The sequence below is a fragment of the Maniola jurtina genome, chromosome 19 (genome assembly GCF_905333055.1).
Source record: "Maniola jurtina chromosome 19, ilManJurt1.1, whole genome shotgun sequence".
NCBI lineage: Eukaryota > Metazoa > Arthropoda > Insecta > Lepidoptera > Nymphalidae > Maniola > Maniola jurtina.
In genome coordinates, this window is record NC_060047.1 from 8113351 (window position 1) to 8129014 (window position 15664).

General features: G+C 34.2%; 4 protein-coding genes across 4 annotated transcripts; 2 read left to right on the forward strand and 2 right to left on the reverse strand.

Annotated features, from left to right (window-relative positions):
* Window positions 1–3023: 3023 nt before the first annotated feature.
* On the reverse strand, window positions 3024–7241 carry LOC123874734 (glucoside xylosyltransferase 1). Its single transcript, XM_045920218.1, has 6 exons — window positions 6970–7241; window positions 6170–6479; window positions 5413–5605; window positions 4677–4792; window positions 3845–4027; window positions 3024–3494 (listed from the first exon to the last, which is right to left on the reverse strand). The coding sequence occupies exons 1-6, from the start codon at window positions 7086–7088 to the stop codon at window positions 3318–3320; spliced, it is 1098 nt and encodes a 365-aa protein (XP_045776174.1). The 5' UTR covers window positions 7089–7241; the 3' UTR covers window positions 3024–3317.
* A 697-nt stretch (window positions 7242–7938) lies between these two features.
* LOC123874724 (optic atrophy 3 protein homolog) lies at window positions 7939–9802 on the forward strand. Its single transcript, XM_045920203.1, has 4 exons — window positions 7939–8174; window positions 8256–8424; window positions 8780–8922; window positions 9167–9802. Exons 1-4 carry the CDS (start codon window positions 8033–8035, stop codon window positions 9496–9498), a joined length of 786 nt encoding a protein of 261 aa, XP_045776159.1. The 5' UTR covers window positions 7939–8032; the 3' UTR covers window positions 9499–9802.
* Window positions 9803–9815: 13 nt separating this feature from the next.
* Window positions 9816–12256, reverse strand: LOC123874721 (probable DNA-directed RNA polymerase III subunit RPC6). Its single transcript, XM_045920200.1, has 4 exons — window positions 11951–12256; window positions 11198–11402; window positions 10564–10815; window positions 9816–10069 (listed from the first exon to the last, which is right to left on the reverse strand). Exons 1-4 carry the CDS (start codon window positions 12145–12147, stop codon window positions 9830–9832), a joined length of 894 nt encoding a protein of 297 aa, XP_045776156.1. The 5' UTR covers window positions 12148–12256; the 3' UTR covers window positions 9816–9829.
* Window positions 12257–12610: 354 nt separating this feature from the next.
* LOC123874723 (CDAN1-interacting nuclease 1) lies at window positions 12611–14840 on the forward strand. Its single transcript, XM_045920202.1, has 5 exons — window positions 12611–12924; window positions 13007–13159; window positions 13804–13948; window positions 14143–14192; window positions 14439–14840. Exons 1-5 carry the CDS (start codon window positions 12803–12805, stop codon window positions 14815–14817), a joined length of 849 nt encoding a protein of 282 aa, XP_045776158.1. The 5' UTR covers window positions 12611–12802; the 3' UTR covers window positions 14818–14840.
* Window positions 14841–15664: the final 824 nt, after the last annotated feature.

Consider the following 15664-nt stretch of genomic DNA (forward strand, 5'->3'; position numbering starts at 1 on the left):
TGCATTAATAATATCCGTTAATGTAGAATTAGAACAATTTTAAAGTACACGAGATCTTTAACGATGCTATAATACGGCGTAGGTAGTTAGGTACGCAACGTAATTGGCCTATCAGCTTATGTGAATCCTGAAAACTTACCCGTTGTGCTGTGATTTACATGAAACTATACGGTTGAAATGTACTTTCTTAATTTATAATAATTTTCTAGGTAAACAACCCGGGCTTGGTTCATTAGTAATTCTAATGCAGATTAGGTACACGAGCTAATGGTATCAAGTAAGTAGGTAGTTACTAGGTTCGACTACCTCTATTGGATCATTTTAGGGGGATTTGTACCTTAAAGAGAACCCTTATAGGATCACTTTGTTACCTATCTGCCTTTAGACACCCTTCAAGGGAATCACCCGTGAATTTGTGGTTACATTACAAAAAAAATATTTAAATGTGTTCACGAACAAATAAATAATTAGTATTTTCAATTTTCAAAGCAAGACAACTATACCAAAAGGGGTATCATATGAAAGAGCTTTACCTGTACATTCCAAAACAGATTTCTATTTATTTTTATGCATAAAAGTTCTAGATTTATCGTGCAAAATGTCGAAAAAAATACTCGATTACGGAACCGCCCCGGTGCGCGAGTCTGCCTCGCACCTGGCTGGTTATTTTAATATACCTAAGAGGTATTAAACAAAGGGTGCTTCAAAACGGACGGTAAGAATAAACTACAAAAGTTGTCTTGTAAAAAAACTTTATTTAAGGTAAATAATAATGTCAAACATAAAATATAAAATACTAAATATGAGGCAGATTACATAATATAACAGGTTTTTGACTCGATTAGAAATAACAATAGCTGGGTCTACACCGGACAAATCCCCGCGCTCTGATCGCGCACTGTAGGAGCGCGATCTAAGGTTGAAATCTATAGGGCGCACTTTGTCTTTGCTTAGGCTTAAATTTCAGTTAAAACGAGACAGATTTATACCAGCGGTATAACGCTGTCTCGTTTTAACAGTGTCTTAAATCTGAGCACAGATTTATACCAGCGGTATAACGCTGTCTCGTTTTAACAGTGTCTTAAATCTGAGCACAGATTTATACCAGCGGTATAACGCTGTCTCGTTTTAACAGTGTCTTAAATCTGAGCAAAGTCAAAATGCGCTCTATAGATCTCAGCTTTATGGCTCACACCGACCGTGACGTGGCGCGCGCGATCCAAGAGCGCGTGTCGGAGTGCGCGATCCTTACTGCGGCCGATCCGACCTGGATTGGCTGGAGCGTGTCGGAGCGCAAGTTTCCTAAAGTCGGATCAGGGGAGTACGATCCACGTTACATGCTCCACGACATTGATCGCAGATCGCCGATCCAAAATGAATCGGCCGGTGTAGGCCCAGCTAATGGTACATATCAATATTACATGTATTTTCACACCATTGAATAGAGGCAGTGGTGTAGAGGTAATAGTTCATTAATACTGTTTTTATTGATTTCCACACAACACGATCTTGCATCGTTTGTTTCAACAGTTGTTGACTTTCAAGTTCGCAATTTTTTTTATAGGTACTGAGGGATTTGATAAAAAATTAGGCCATTAAAAAAAATATTCACTTGTGTCTTATTAATGCCTTGCGTTATTAATGGCGATATAGTACTTACTAATAATACCAACTTATGACCGAAAACAATAACAATAATCAATCTCTCTGTAATCTGTAAATAGAGATGCGATCATATGCGATAAAGTTAAGCTGTTATCAGACGGTTCATTTCACTCGAGTTACTGGTTCGTTTACAAACAAAATGACATAGAAATCAACATTCTGTTGCTCTTCAACTCGATATTATGTCGTCGAACGAACTCGTGTGCCTCGGAATTTGTTATCATATTTAATCTTATATCATTTTGTTTTGCTTTGTATGTGTTTTTTTTTGTATTAATTTTGTGGTGTACAATAAAGGTATATTCATTCATTCATCTAACTAAGAATTGACAAAAAATAAGTTTATAAAATAAGTATTACTTTTATTTTACTATGGGATGTTGTCCTTCCACTACGGAACTCCAGATGAAATGGTCGAGCTTGAGTGAACGATCTTGTTCAGGCGTTTTATTTTAGGTTCATTCGCAGTGCGTATGAAAGATGGGAATGCCGAAATTCAATATCGTTGGATCGATTAACTGTTTGTCTAAACATACTACTTATACAATTACTTTTGACAAATACATAAATTGATTATTACCAATTTCGGCGGTACATCTAAAATTTTCATATAAAAAATATCGGTAAAAGTTACAAAACACCTAATGCCAATAAAACAACAATTCAGTAAATGTTAGAGATTTTTCAGAGTTGCATTATGGCTAATTCTTTCAGTTGTTTTACATTCTCTAAACTAAATTTACTAAACAGATCATCTAGAGCTATCCTTTCCCGCAGGGAGCATTATGAAAGAGATGGCAATGCATGATTATGCATCTAGTCCTCATCTAGTAGTCATTTTAACATAGAAATTGTGTACAATAGAATTAGCCACTCCATTAGCTTAAATACAAACATTGTGAATTCATTTTGAATGCATAAAATAAATGTATATGAAATGGAATATATTATTTCCTTAATAGACTAAACTTAAAAGCAGTAGGCTCTTACCTCCCTTACATACTGAAAACTTTTTATAAGCTAAGGGGCCCTTAAAAGTGGTATTTTAGTGTAAGAGTATTTCAATAATGTTCATAACAATACTGTTTCTAATTAATTAATACTACTAATAAAATATCAAAAGAATTAAAATTAAATGAATTAAATTCGCAGATCTTAAATTCGAGTTGTTAAGGTAACTTTGTACTATTTGCAAATGGTTTCACACAGATATTTTTTAATGCAAGTAGCATTTTAAATCCACAGGGTTGTACATTATAGCAAATTTTGATATTTTTAAATTACATACGAGTACCTACTCTATTTCGTGACGAATCTAAAATACTTTTGGAAAGGGCAGTTTAATAGCAAGAACTAACAGAGTATAATTAATATAATTTACCATCACAGAATATCTATTTGTGTTCAGAATCTTTGACAAGATCTGGTTGGTTTTGCTTTTTTAAATAACTTTTATTTTAAAACTAATATTTGGTACATTTGTTGTGGACTTATTGTAATAATGTAAATAAAATTGTTTCGGTTCTGTTTGTAATACAACATTATGGCTGTTGAAATAAATTACAAAATAATACTTATCTGTATTTACTTATACTTACATACCTACTCGTACATACTGTAGCGTTAAGTTCAAATCTCTTAGTATATAGATGCTATCTATCTGGTCTAGTATAATTTTGTGCGAGTACTTCCTGTGGTACCTTAAGGAACGCTTCCTTTAAGTTTCCACAGAGCGATGGTGGCGCTTCAGTGAGGTATTTTTCCATTTTAGTCAACACTGCCATAGGATCTGTACCAATTTCGTACTCGTTGATGGCGTTATAAATTGCCTGAAAACATAATATTTATTATTATCATAATATTATACTTGTTGACCTCCACGACATCGACGTGTAGATTTAGATTTTTTGAAAATCGAAAAAAGAATTTTTGGGTTTCACTTGACAAGAGTTCAATTTATTATACTTAGTGTGATCTACAACTACAACATCATTTCTTAACTTCATATGATTGTCCTCGCAATGAGGGAAAGTTCTACACGTTTCGACCAAAGTAGCAATTAACGACTTCGTTTACTATAAAATTACTTGGGAAGTAGGTGCTCGACTGCACCTCATCCTTTGAATATTAGTTGGCCGGCAATGGGCTCATTTACGGGCTGGACAGAGGGTATATTGACCTGGAAGGCGGGTTGCTTGTGGCTGTGGAAGGCACCGCGGCTGCCGTGCAGCGCGAGCACGCCGCGGCGCGTGGCGTCGGCGCACGCGTCGCCGTACATGCACTGGTCGGAGCGGTAGTTGTAGCGGCACGACAGCACGTAAACCGCACCGGGGTGGTAATGGAATATCACGTTTATTATATCCTGAAACATACAGTACATTACATCACCGAGGTCCAGCACACTCTGGTTGATGGCAGGTGAGGAAGTCCAAGAGGATTTTCTGCCCACCTACACACACTGGTTAATGGATGGGAAGGGAATTAGACGATTCATAAATTATACTATAGATACATATTGGTATGGCTTAGTTGTGACAGTGCATAACAATCGATCGCGATTGAAGCAAAGTTGACCCAAGTCGGTAACTCGGGTTTTATGACTAACATCTGAATCAGATGATCTGATAATAGCTGTAGACTAACGTAAGAGTCGAAATCTTGGGATCTTAGTTGAGTTGTATGTGGAAGATTTTGGGAACCCACTACACTACTATCCCATACTCCTATCATTATATGATTCATAGACAGGGGTATTGATCTTCAGCAATGAGGAATGCGACTGTAAAGAAGAGTGGAACTGCATACAGTCGCTCCTGCCTTGGCATCCTCCACAGTGCTATTCATTCCGTTGCAATTCTCTGAAGTATATTGTTTATTTTGATAAATTCAACACCAAATAGCATTGATTTATTTAAAATATTTTGATGACATGCTGGAGTGCCCGCGCCGCCCTTAGCTAAATTCAAATAAAAAAAACATTTTATACATGATAATATTTTTTATATCCTTACCTGGTCTCCCCAAGGAATGTATAGTTTCCATTTTAACATAATGGGTGTAACATAGTCAACCCATCCAAAATCTCTCATTCTAGTTAAATTCATAAGCATCACACCTGAGTTTAACCCTGAAAACAGCCATCTTTTAAAAGAGATTCTACAGCTTGGACAAAAATATTATGTAACTGGAATAAAACAAACAAATAAATTAAATTAGAAATAACAAAGGAGCATACCGTAAATGAGTTACCCAATGAAATCAGATCAAGACTACCCTTAAAGTTTAAAAAAAAAAATTGAAGATCATCAACCATTTTACTAACCAATTTTTGTTTTTTTGGATTCTGTATAATTATACCAAATTATTCTTTTGTCAATAGGTACATACTTAGAAGTATAAGAAACAAGAACAAGTAAGATCTATGAAAAATCGTCCTGATGTTGAGCTGATTTCACTAGGCAAGCCAGTTGCAGTATGTTCGTCTTAGTAAAAAATAAGTTTTATGCTTCATTTGGTTGACTTAGAGCACTAGATGTGTCATCTACTATAATATCTAGTGTATTAAAATTTTTGGCATTAAATTTACATTAGCTACCTAGGTATTTGAATATGTTTGGACTATCCTTTCTACATTTCTTACTAATAAGGAGAAAAACAAATTGACAAAATATTTTATTTTCTTTTTATCTTGATACAAGTTAGCCCTTGACTGCAATCTCATTTGGTGGTAAGTAATAGTTAACTTACCATATTTTCCATAAAATGGATGTTTAGCAAAGCGGGGATACCAAGAAACATTAGGATTGTCATCTTCGAGAGTCATGGCTGACATTTGTGATCTGTTCATCTTTGTAAAAGCCTGCCAGAGCTCTTCCACTGGGCCTAGGAAAAGTGTATCCGTATCCACATATATCATAGCATCTATATGAGAAATTAATTTCTGTAAATACAGAAAATGTTAAAATTGCATCTCCACCTACCAGGTTGGTGCTAACCTAACCTCCAGGCCTATTACCCAAGTTGGACACTATGAAAAAAAAAACTGGCCAAGTGCGAGTCAGACTCGTGCACTGAGGGTTCCATACTCAGGTATTTTTTCCAACATTTTGCACGATAAATCAAAAACTATTATACATAAAAATAAATAAAAATCTGTTTTAGGATGTACAGGTAAAGCCCTTTCATATGATACCCCACTTGGTAAGGTTCTTATTTTGAAAATTGAAACATATTTTTTTTTTAAATGATGTAACCACAAATTCGCGATTTTCATTCCTGTGCTTGTGCTATAAGACCTACCTACCAAATTTCATGATTCTAGGTCAACGGGAAGTACCCTATAGGTTTCTTGACAGACAGACAGATGGACGGGCGGATGGACGGTCCGACGGTTGGACGATCGGACGGACGGACGGGTGTTCCAAAAGTAATCAATAAATAATTAGACCAACAGCAAGAATGAAAATGCATTAATAAGCAGGTATGCAAATAATGGATGACTTACTGGAATAAACAAACGCTGAGCAGCACATTTACTAAACAAATTCAACCAATCTTCCTCATGATCTTCAGGAAATTTAATCTTTTGCAATTCAAAATCTAATTGATTATGCAAAAGAAGCTTCCATTTTGTCAGTGTCTCATTGAACTGTAACCTTAACGTTCCATCAGTAAATATAACAAAATACAGAGGTGTTTTTGTGAAAAGTAATACAGATTTAATCACATTCAGAGACTCGTTAAATCTGGTTTCACAGACAACAAAACATATCACAATTCTATCAATGTATTCCTTATCCAGGCTTTTTGTAAACCTAAAACAAATTAAACAAGTCCTCAATTTTTCTTGTAGACAAGGTACCACATGACATAACTACATGCTACACTGTAAAAAAAGCAGCCTGCTGCATTTGTCTGATAGTAAATGCACATTTCAACAAGTGATGAAGAGGATTTATTTTTTACCAAAACTATTATTTGTATACCTATTAATACTTAAAGTCAACCATGCGATGCTAAAGCAGCATAGCCAAATTAGAAATATGTACATAATTTTAACACGGCTTAATTTGATGGACCTACGCATAGTTTGGAGGACATATTCCTTGAATACCTTAGGGGTGCACTAAGGAAGAATGGAAGAATCATGTGAAATTTCAATGGGGATTTAAAAAAAACGTAGAACCACGCGGACGAAGTCGCTGAAGCAAGCTTGTAAAATATACATAGCATAAATTACATATATTTAATAAAGAAAATATTAAAACACAATTTGTATTGCTTAGATACAATAAGCACACATACTTAGGCACATTTTTCACATTGCTGGAAATGTATTTGCGGTTATTTACAGAGTAAATATAAAAAACAGTTAAGGAGACAAACACCAATAAAAATAATTTAAGAAAAGGTAACAGCCTCATTTTTGCAAATCGAATTATTAAATCATTTAATTATGTTCATTTACTACGTAGCACCAAACATTTTCTACTATAGATATAATTTGTAGGTACCCAAATTGCAAAAATACAAAAATCAAAATAAAAAATACAAAACCATAGAGATAGTATATAAGCAATAAAAAAAACAGAAAAAAATAATTTGACTTTTTTTTAATTTATTTTACGGCCCTGGATATCACTTCTTAGCTTCTTTTTTTACTGGTTTTACGATGCTAGATTCTAGGTTACCACAGACTAATAACATAAACAGTCAACATACTCTCACCAAAAACTACAATATTAGCTTGCCAACGCTTTGGAGCGTTCCGATTGCCAGGGAAGCCACCCGTTGTGGTTGCCAATGCTTGCTGTTTGTTGTTTGCCACAAGCGAAGCGTTGTGGAAGCGCCCTACGCTTGTGGCAAACAACAAACAGCAAGCATCGGCAAAGAACACAGAGTACATTTCATAAACATTTAAAATTTTATCCACATTTTATACATCTTTCATATACTGCGATAGACAGGCTATGGTTTGGCAAGCAATTTAGTCGTTTATTGTAACGACAAGCTTACGCAAAGCTCGTTCGTACACGCTTGCCAGTGCTGTTGTTTGTCGCAAGCATGTGGAGCCGCCATTAGGTCTAGCTAGGTTGTCGTTTCTTTTGCTTTGGGCTTTTGGTAGTGCCAAAGAGTACATGACCTATGTAACTTATTCCTACGATATACGGCACAATATATCTTCGCCCCAGAGCCGTAAAACCAGTCAAAAAAAAATGCGTAGCTAGCTTTCGAACCTTTTCCATCATTGTTGACGTCTGACGTTTGTCAATGTCAGATCAATTATTATTTGTCATGAAATATCGAATTTTAATAAAAAATAATTTAGACTACTAATTGAATCTCGATACTTAAGGCATACGAAACGATGGTTGTCGGAGCGTTTCCCATTGCAAAATTATCCGTTTTATTAATTAAACAGATCAGCAAACCTATTGCAAATGTTTGCAAGGAAAGGGCCAAAAATAATCCTTTTTTCAGAACCTATGTGTGTATGCCCCCAGCCCAATGTAGGTACAACAAAAAGGTGGAATAATTCAAACATTATTAACAAAAGTTTTCTTTCAGCTATAACATGTCTTGTGTTTCAGTTTACAACTGGTGTGAAGTGAAGGCGAAAATGTGGATTTTAAACTTAGGGAAACCAGTGAACATTCCAGTGTTAAGTCAAGAAATGGCCATAGAACTAGGAGCTAATCTACTCGGTGAATCAGTCATATTTGTTATTGGAGCTGGTCTGCTCATTGTTGAATATAACAGGCAAGTATTATCTGAAGGGCAAATTTTCTTGTCTATAGTACTATATTTTAGTTTCCTTGGAAGATAAACAAAATCGCAATCGGAAGAAGTTTCTGCGATTAGTTTATAGTAACACGATTTGCCCGGCGCTTTAGACCTTCTGGAGTTAGGTTTTACACTTGTATCATAATTTCATTGTCAGTTTGCGGCATCAAGGTCGTCTGGGCGGCGTATAGTGCACCTCTTATGAATTTCAGTGAGATGCTAATAATATATAATAATAACTATATTGTTTTGTATTTTTAATTATACTCAAAAGTGAATTCAATAAAAATGATCTAAGAAGTAAACATTCAAAAATTATTGTTGATTTCAGACAAAGTAAAAAGGAAGCTGCAAAAGAAGCAAAGCGTGAAGAAGAAATGAAACATATTACGGGGACCATAACGGATCTATATTTCACTGTTCAACAACAACAAACTCAACTTAGGGAAATGGAGAGAATGATTCACACTATTGGTAGATTCATAGTACTATGTGGTTAAAATAATAATAAATAATATAGTTAAAGTAATGAAATAATATTCAGTTAGTCTCTGAAGTTACAGATAGATTTTATTTACAAATTCTTATATTTTTACACTAAAATATTAGGAAATTTATTTTAATCATATTACCTATTCTCGATATTGGCATCTTTTGGCATATAGTTTTACGTTTCATGTGGCTAATTTTGTTATGATACATATTTCTTTTGTTGTAGGTGGCAAAAAATTGCCTTCCAACCCTCCACCATCCAGTGCACCTTCAGGACCAACCCCTCCGCCCACACCTCCAGCAGCAAAGCCACAAAACATCAACCACATCATGGATTACAGCAGGACAACATCTTTGACACCTTATCCTGACAAGGGTGTCATTCTGCAATCTTTGAATTATATACAAATGGATGTCTTTAGTTCTTATTTTAATGGCTTCAACCAAAATGAAACCAATCATAGAATTGATAAAACACAGTCTTATTCCAAAAGAGAACCTGCAATACTCTCGGAGGCATTGCATAATATAGAAAACAATTTTAGAAGCTTATTTTAACCCTTATGTACATTGTACAGTAGTTAAAAATTTGAGTAAACTATTTATTTTTAATTTATGTGTAAGATAGAATTTTTTAAGATAGTATTTTAATGGTTTATTTCAAGTCTCAAACATGTAATATAATTTATAAGCCAGTGACATTCTACAAATCAAGATACAGATAATGTTGATTTTCAGTCAGTAACACAATTTGTAAAAAGTTTTTTGTAAATGATTTTGAAAGTGTATCATTTGTAAATGTTCATGGTAGGTGATATATGTCTAGTGATTTTTAATCACGAAAGTGAAACCAGTGGTGAAATAAAATTAAAAAATAAAAGGAATTATTTTATTGTTCAAGCCATTCACTCATATACTTGCAATCTTGTGGGGTTATCAGTCCAGTGGAGCAGCATTTATGTATAAGAGGACACACTCCACAGGGCACCTGAACTAATCCTGGTGGTGATATTAGAGATTCTATAGCTCTATACACTTTGTTTCCATCAGGGTAAACACTACTTTCTGCTTTTCCATCATAGACCAGAGTATTTAATATTGTTATGACATCCTCAACTTCCAGTTTCACCTGGAAATTAATAGGTACTTACTTATAAAAATCTAAAGATACTTATGAAGTAATTTTAACTATGATTCATTTTGAGCTTTGGCAGTGGAATAGTGGGACAAAACAAGTAGTCAATCTGAACATGGCATAATATGACTGCCCATTATACAAAATAGACCTCAGCTGGCCTTGCTAGTTGCAACTTCAGATTGGAGTGCTTATTTATTTGCACACAATATAAGACCACACATAATCCACCACAGATAATACCTTACCTGTAGTAATATTATAGAGGCAATGTTTGTAAGTTTATTAGTAAGGGGTAATCTATGGAACTACATTGTGAACAGATTTTGAAAACTCTTTCACCGGTAGAAAGCTACATTTTTCCTGAGTAACATAGCCTTTTTATTTTTTAATGTTGAAGGACAATATTGTGAGGAAACCTGCATGCAACAAAGGTGTGTGAAGTCTGCCAATGTGCACTTGGCCAGCACAGTGGACTAAGAACTTACTTTACTTATTCCTAAATCAGTTATGTATTTCTGAACTTCAGCTGCAGTTGCATAGGATTGTGTTCTTCCCACTATTGGACCTCTTGAATTATTTTTTATTTTATCAGCCCTTTGCTGTAGAAACCTTAGGCATTGTCTGTTCAGGATATCCACAAACTCTGACTCGAAGTCTTGGTCTTGATACCAGGCACCTCCAGAAATAGAGCGGTCTGGCTCCAGATTAAAAAGCATGTAAACTTTTTTCTTTGATGCCTGTAATATTTTTAACTAATTTAGTAATAGGTTGTGTTGTGTATAGTCAATACTGTGTGTAGCACTAGTATAATAAATATTGAAAGAAGGGCTTAGCCTGCTCTTGATACAAAAAGTTTTTGGATAGTGCATACATTTTAAGATCTTACTCACAATTATAGCTTTATATGTCAACTGTTATGTCAAAAGAAAAGGCATTCCAAACCAGTAGTAGATGCAGTTGACAATTCAAAAGTACTTTTAAAAGTTTAATTGAATGAAAAATAAGTTGATTTTGATTTTAATTTTAAACACACAAGCATTATCTAGTAACTTATAAAGTTATAGTACTATTTAGTATGTACTACCTTATTAACTATTTCAAAAACACATACATACATACATTGACACATTTTACAGCTTTAATGACTTTTTTGCTTTCCAAACTTTTTAAAACTTTTGTAAGTTGTGTATTAGCTAGGTTTGACCGTATTCTTATGTCTCTTATCCATATCCCTTTGTTACCAGCTTCCTCAATAAGATTGTAAACTACTTTCTCCTCATTGTCAGCACCTTTGATTGCTTGTTTTGAAGCTTGATTTTTTAACCTGTAAACCAAGTAATTAAAACTTAAAACAATGCCATCACCATAGTTAAATCTAATATTATAAATAACTAAATAATATCAGTGTTTGAATAAGGACCCCATAGTTGTATCCATGGTTCTGGTTTAGTTTACTGGTTCTTTTTGGTAGGAAAGTCATTCCAAACCAGTGGTTGATTCTTTTGCTGATTCAAGAGAGCACTTGTAAAAGTTTATTGGAATAAATAATCTTTCTATTTCTTTTTAACCAAAATTACTAACATATCAATAGGTCTGGCAACATGAGATTTTTTGCATGTAAGCCTTCTGTATAGCAAAGTTACCTTTTCTGAAATTTCACTCAAGTGATGATGGGAGCAAGTCAGCTTTATTGGTTACAGGTTAATATAGCAACAACAATTATGTTGATGCAATAATTATAAGTTGCTAATGCTAGTGTATAATAGTCACTACAACTTGCTGGGGCATCATTCAATGATAGAGAAAGATTTCCTGGATAAAGTACTGGATATTGTTCAGTAATGTTGTTTGTACGTCCTGATTCCCGTTTACCTGTATATGAGTGATCCCCCCTGATTATACAAATCAAAGAGTCCCTGTTGTAGTAACTTGTTAATAGCAGTTACAAGTTCAGCTGATGAAAGTCCGGGCACTGCTGCTGCTATATCTTTGTCAGACATCCCTTTAGGATTTTTCTTAGCAGCATTTAGTATTTTTTCTGTCACCTGATCATCATTTTTATCACTCATTTTGATATTAATCACTTTCTACTTTCTATTTCTAATCTCTTTTCTGAACCATATAACCTAAATTATTTTTGTTGTTTACATTCTGTTTGACAGTTTCCTGTAGTCTGTGCCAAAGAGTATGTAGCTACGTTATAGTCTTTGCTTTGACTTCGTCTGTGATGGCGTTTGCTGGCGTGCATGCTGTGCTTGTTTGGAGTGTTTTTTTTTGTTAAGAGTGGCTGGTTTTTGTGTTAGTTGGTGTTTTTTGGTGGTGGAACTGACTGGGAAGCGCTCTAAAGGGGCGCCGCGCGTATGTCGGCGGGCGCTGGCGCAGACGGAGTCCATACTTGTATAAATTCAATAACTTGAAAATTATATATATCACAAACTTGACATTGGCTAATCAGAGTAAAGCCAGATTTAAAGAAAAAAAAAGTCTTTGCTTTTTCTGAATTGGCAATTATAGTAATTATACCTACTCTGCGTCAAAAAACAAAACCAAAACCCCAAAAACGGAAAAACCATAAAAAAGTTTGGAGCTTGGAGGCTCCACAAACGTAGTGATTAGATACTCTTTGCCACAAAGGTCCCCTGAGAATATTTTGTTCAGTGCTTCAAAATAAAATCTTATGTTTAACTTGTTAATTAAAATAACAAACTCGATAAAAATCTAAAAATGTCTAACGTTGATTTGAAGCCCATGCCTTTAAAACTATACAATGCGATCGTTAAAGATTTTAATAAAACTACTTCATTCAGTAGAAAATCAGAAAATGAGCTACGTAAGAAGTACAAAGAGTAAATATCATTACTCCTAGGAGTTTTGAAACTTAAATGATTCAATTTGTACTAATAATATTATTTTGTACTTGATAAACAGTGTACCACCCTCCACAATGGGCAGCATAATTTCGTTACTTGTACAGAGATCCATGAAGCAAAGCTATCGTAAGTCTCCAGTGATATCAAGTAAATATTATGAGCTATATGAAGAACTGATGAAAGATAAAAATCAAGGGGATATCATACTTAAGTAAGTCTATAATAATATTAAGTAAGTACCTATATTATGCTATAGTGAAAACTATTTTCACCCTGTTCTAACCACAGTTTTACGATCAGTATGTAGGTATGTATTTAAGAGGTTGATGATCGGTCCTATATTAGCACCATTGCATTCAATTCCCATGTTTAAAACATCCTGGCAGCCTATCTGCTGCAAACCTACCTGGAGCTTTTGTAACACTCACAATATCCCTAAAAGGTTTCTTAGGTCTTGCCTCTTTCTACACTTATCTTCTAATTCCCATTTTACCAGTACTTACATACTTTACAGTATTTTAAGTATATTGGGAAACTTAGCTACGAAGAAGTGATCTCCGCTACCAATTCTGGATCAAATAGATGAGTCTTCTTCAATTGTCATTTAGCATTTAGAGTACTTTTGACGAGCTAATTCAATCTGGTTTTCCAAAGGTAGCTTTTCAAAATTATTGATTTTATTTGCAGTAACATTTTCAAAATATTTTATAGTTGTCTAGTAAAAATTATCAGCTTAGATCATACGCACAAAAATTAGTATTATCTCTCTTGTCTGTCTATTATAATATAATAATTATTAGGTACTTCATCATTTATATTAGCAGTTGTAGCAATTGATTTTTCATATGTTAACAGATTAGCAGACAGTCAAGGCATTAGTCCAGCATTGTTTGCGCGATCATTGCTACAGAATGTTTCACCTGATTCTCTTGTAGTCAAAAAATATTTTAAAGACACAACATTAATTGAAAATAAAGACTTGGCATATCAAGTGTTTTTGGTAAGCTTATTTTTAAATCTGTTTAGAAAAAGATGTAAAATTGTGAACAAATATAATCATTTTTTTTTTTTTTTTTTTATTGAAAATATTACAATAAAACTTAAAGCTAGCCTTATCTAATTACTATACAAATCATGCCCGCGTGGAATGGTGAACAAATAGATATTTACCCAACCTTTTACTTTTAATTTTAGGGAATAATGAATGACAATCAGTATGGTCCATATGCAGATATAATAAAACAGTAAGCTCTTATTTATTAATATATGAAATAGTTATTTAAAATATACCTATTATGACTGAAAGAGTCCTGAACAAATAAATATATTTTGTACATTCTTAAGGATATTAATTACAGCCATAAACAAGTTCAAGTATTCTGCAGTCAGTGACTTTTTAATTTGTTTCTGTTGTATGGATAAAATGACAAAATCAGATGTTATTTATACTAAATCAATATTATATCTGGTATACATATATTAACTTTCAGATCTATAGGATTGGAATATGAACTAAGATTGGAAAGAGAATTGAGAATGATGAATATTTCATTTTCTGATGAAAATTTACTGAGACTAAGAGGATATGACAAAACTCCTGATTTCAAATTAGATGTTCCAATTGCTGTTGATAACTTTATCATCAACTGGGTAGAGAGCAAAGCCTTGTTTGGTGATGAAGAAAACCATTTAGGATATATGAAGGAGCAGCTTATGTGCTATTGGAATAGATTTGGCCCTGGACTTGTAATATATTGGTTTGGATATTTGGACACCTTGGATTCTACACCAGAAGTGAATAACATGTTTATTTTACGTACGAAATTTCCAGACAAATCAAGCATAACACAGTATAAAATTGATCTGTAACATAAAGCTTTTGTTATTTGATATTGAAGTATTTTTATTTTTTATTCATTACTAGACGATGCCCGCGACGCTTTGACAGACAGACAGACACACTTTCGTATTAATAATAATATTAAGTAAGGATGGGTATTAGTTTCGCTAGTTGCTTAACCTTGCATCAGGATTGAGGACTTAGGTATGACTTGGAGTTCAATGATGAAAGACTTTGAACCTACATTATTAATAATTCATTCATCATTAACAGTTACTGAATCCTCACGGTTTAGGAGTGCAGAGCCCTACATTAGTAAGCATCAGGATTGTATAAGAATTAGGACTTTGCGTTTGATGATGATCTGTACTTCTTGATACAATATCAACTTTCCATCAGTCGATAATAATCTATGATTCCCATTTCCACCCTGCCGCATCAGGATTGGGATGGAGCCTAGAAGTCTGTAATTCTAGAGTAGATACCACATAAGTTTGTGATAGTAAGCAAGATTAGCATCCTTTTATAATACACCCTCAAACACACTTTTAATGTTACCCGTTTCCACTGTACAGACCTATGTTTCCTGAACGAGAAATAAACGTCAAACGCAGTGCTGCCAACCGTAAGTTCAAGGTCATTACCAAAGAGTACCTACCTGTGTAATCATAACGTTTTTTTTTCTCTCTCGTCTGGCTTTACAAAGATTAGCCAATGTCAAGTTTGCAGTTGTTTACAAGTTAGGGAAACTATTATAAGTATGGACTTCGTCCGTGCCGGCGCCCGCCGACACACGCGCGGTGCCCCTTCAGAGCACTTCCCAGTCAGTTCCACCACCAAAAACACCAGTAAAACACAAAACCCGGCCACTTTAAA

Coding starts and splice junctions, on each gene's coding strand:
- LOC123874734 (XM_045920218.1), bottom strand. CDS start 7,088: ATGAGGCTGTTACCTTTTCTTAAATTATTTTTATTGGTGTTTGTCTCC. Junction 6,480..6,969: donor AATGTGAAAAATGTGCCTAA/GTATGTGTGCTT, acceptor AATTTGTTTTAG/GTTTACAAAAAGCCTGGATA. Junction 5,606..6,169: donor CTCAGCGTTTGTTTATTCCA/GTAAGTCATCCA, acceptor CTGTATTTACAG/AAATTAATTTCTCATATAGA.
- LOC123874724 (XM_045920203.1), top strand. CDS start 8,033: ATGGTTGTCGGAGCGTTTCCCATTGCAAAATTATCCGTTTTATTAATT. Junction 8,175..8,255: donor GTGTATGCCCCCAGCCCAAT/GTAGGTACAACA, acceptor CTTGTGTTTCAG/TTTACAACTGGTGTGAAGTG. Junction 8,425..8,779: donor CTCATTGTTGAATATAACAG/GCAAGTATTATC, acceptor TGTTGATTTCAG/ACAAAGTAAAAAGGAAGCTG.
- LOC123874721 (XM_045920200.1), bottom strand. CDS start 12,147: ATGAGTGATAAAAATGATGATCAGGTGACAGAAAAAATACTAAATGCT. Junction 11,403..11,950: donor GGGGGATCACTCATATACAG/GTAAACGGGAAT, acceptor CTTGGTTTACAG/GTTAAAAAATCAAGCTTCAA. Junction 10,070..10,563: donor CTGATTTAGGAATAAGTAAA/GTAAGTTCTTAG, acceptor ATTAATTTCCAG/GTGAAACTGGAAGTTGAGGA.
- LOC123874723 (XM_045920202.1), top strand. CDS start 12,803: ATGTCTAACGTTGATTTGAAGCCCATGCCTTTAAAACTATACAATGCG. Junction 13,160..13,803: donor CAAGGGGATATCATACTTAA/GTAAGTCTATAA, acceptor ATATGTTAACAG/ATTAGCAGACAGTCAAGGCA. Junction 14,193..14,438: donor TATGCAGATATAATAAAACA/GTAAGCTCTTAT, acceptor ATTAACTTTCAG/ATCTATAGGATTGGAATATG.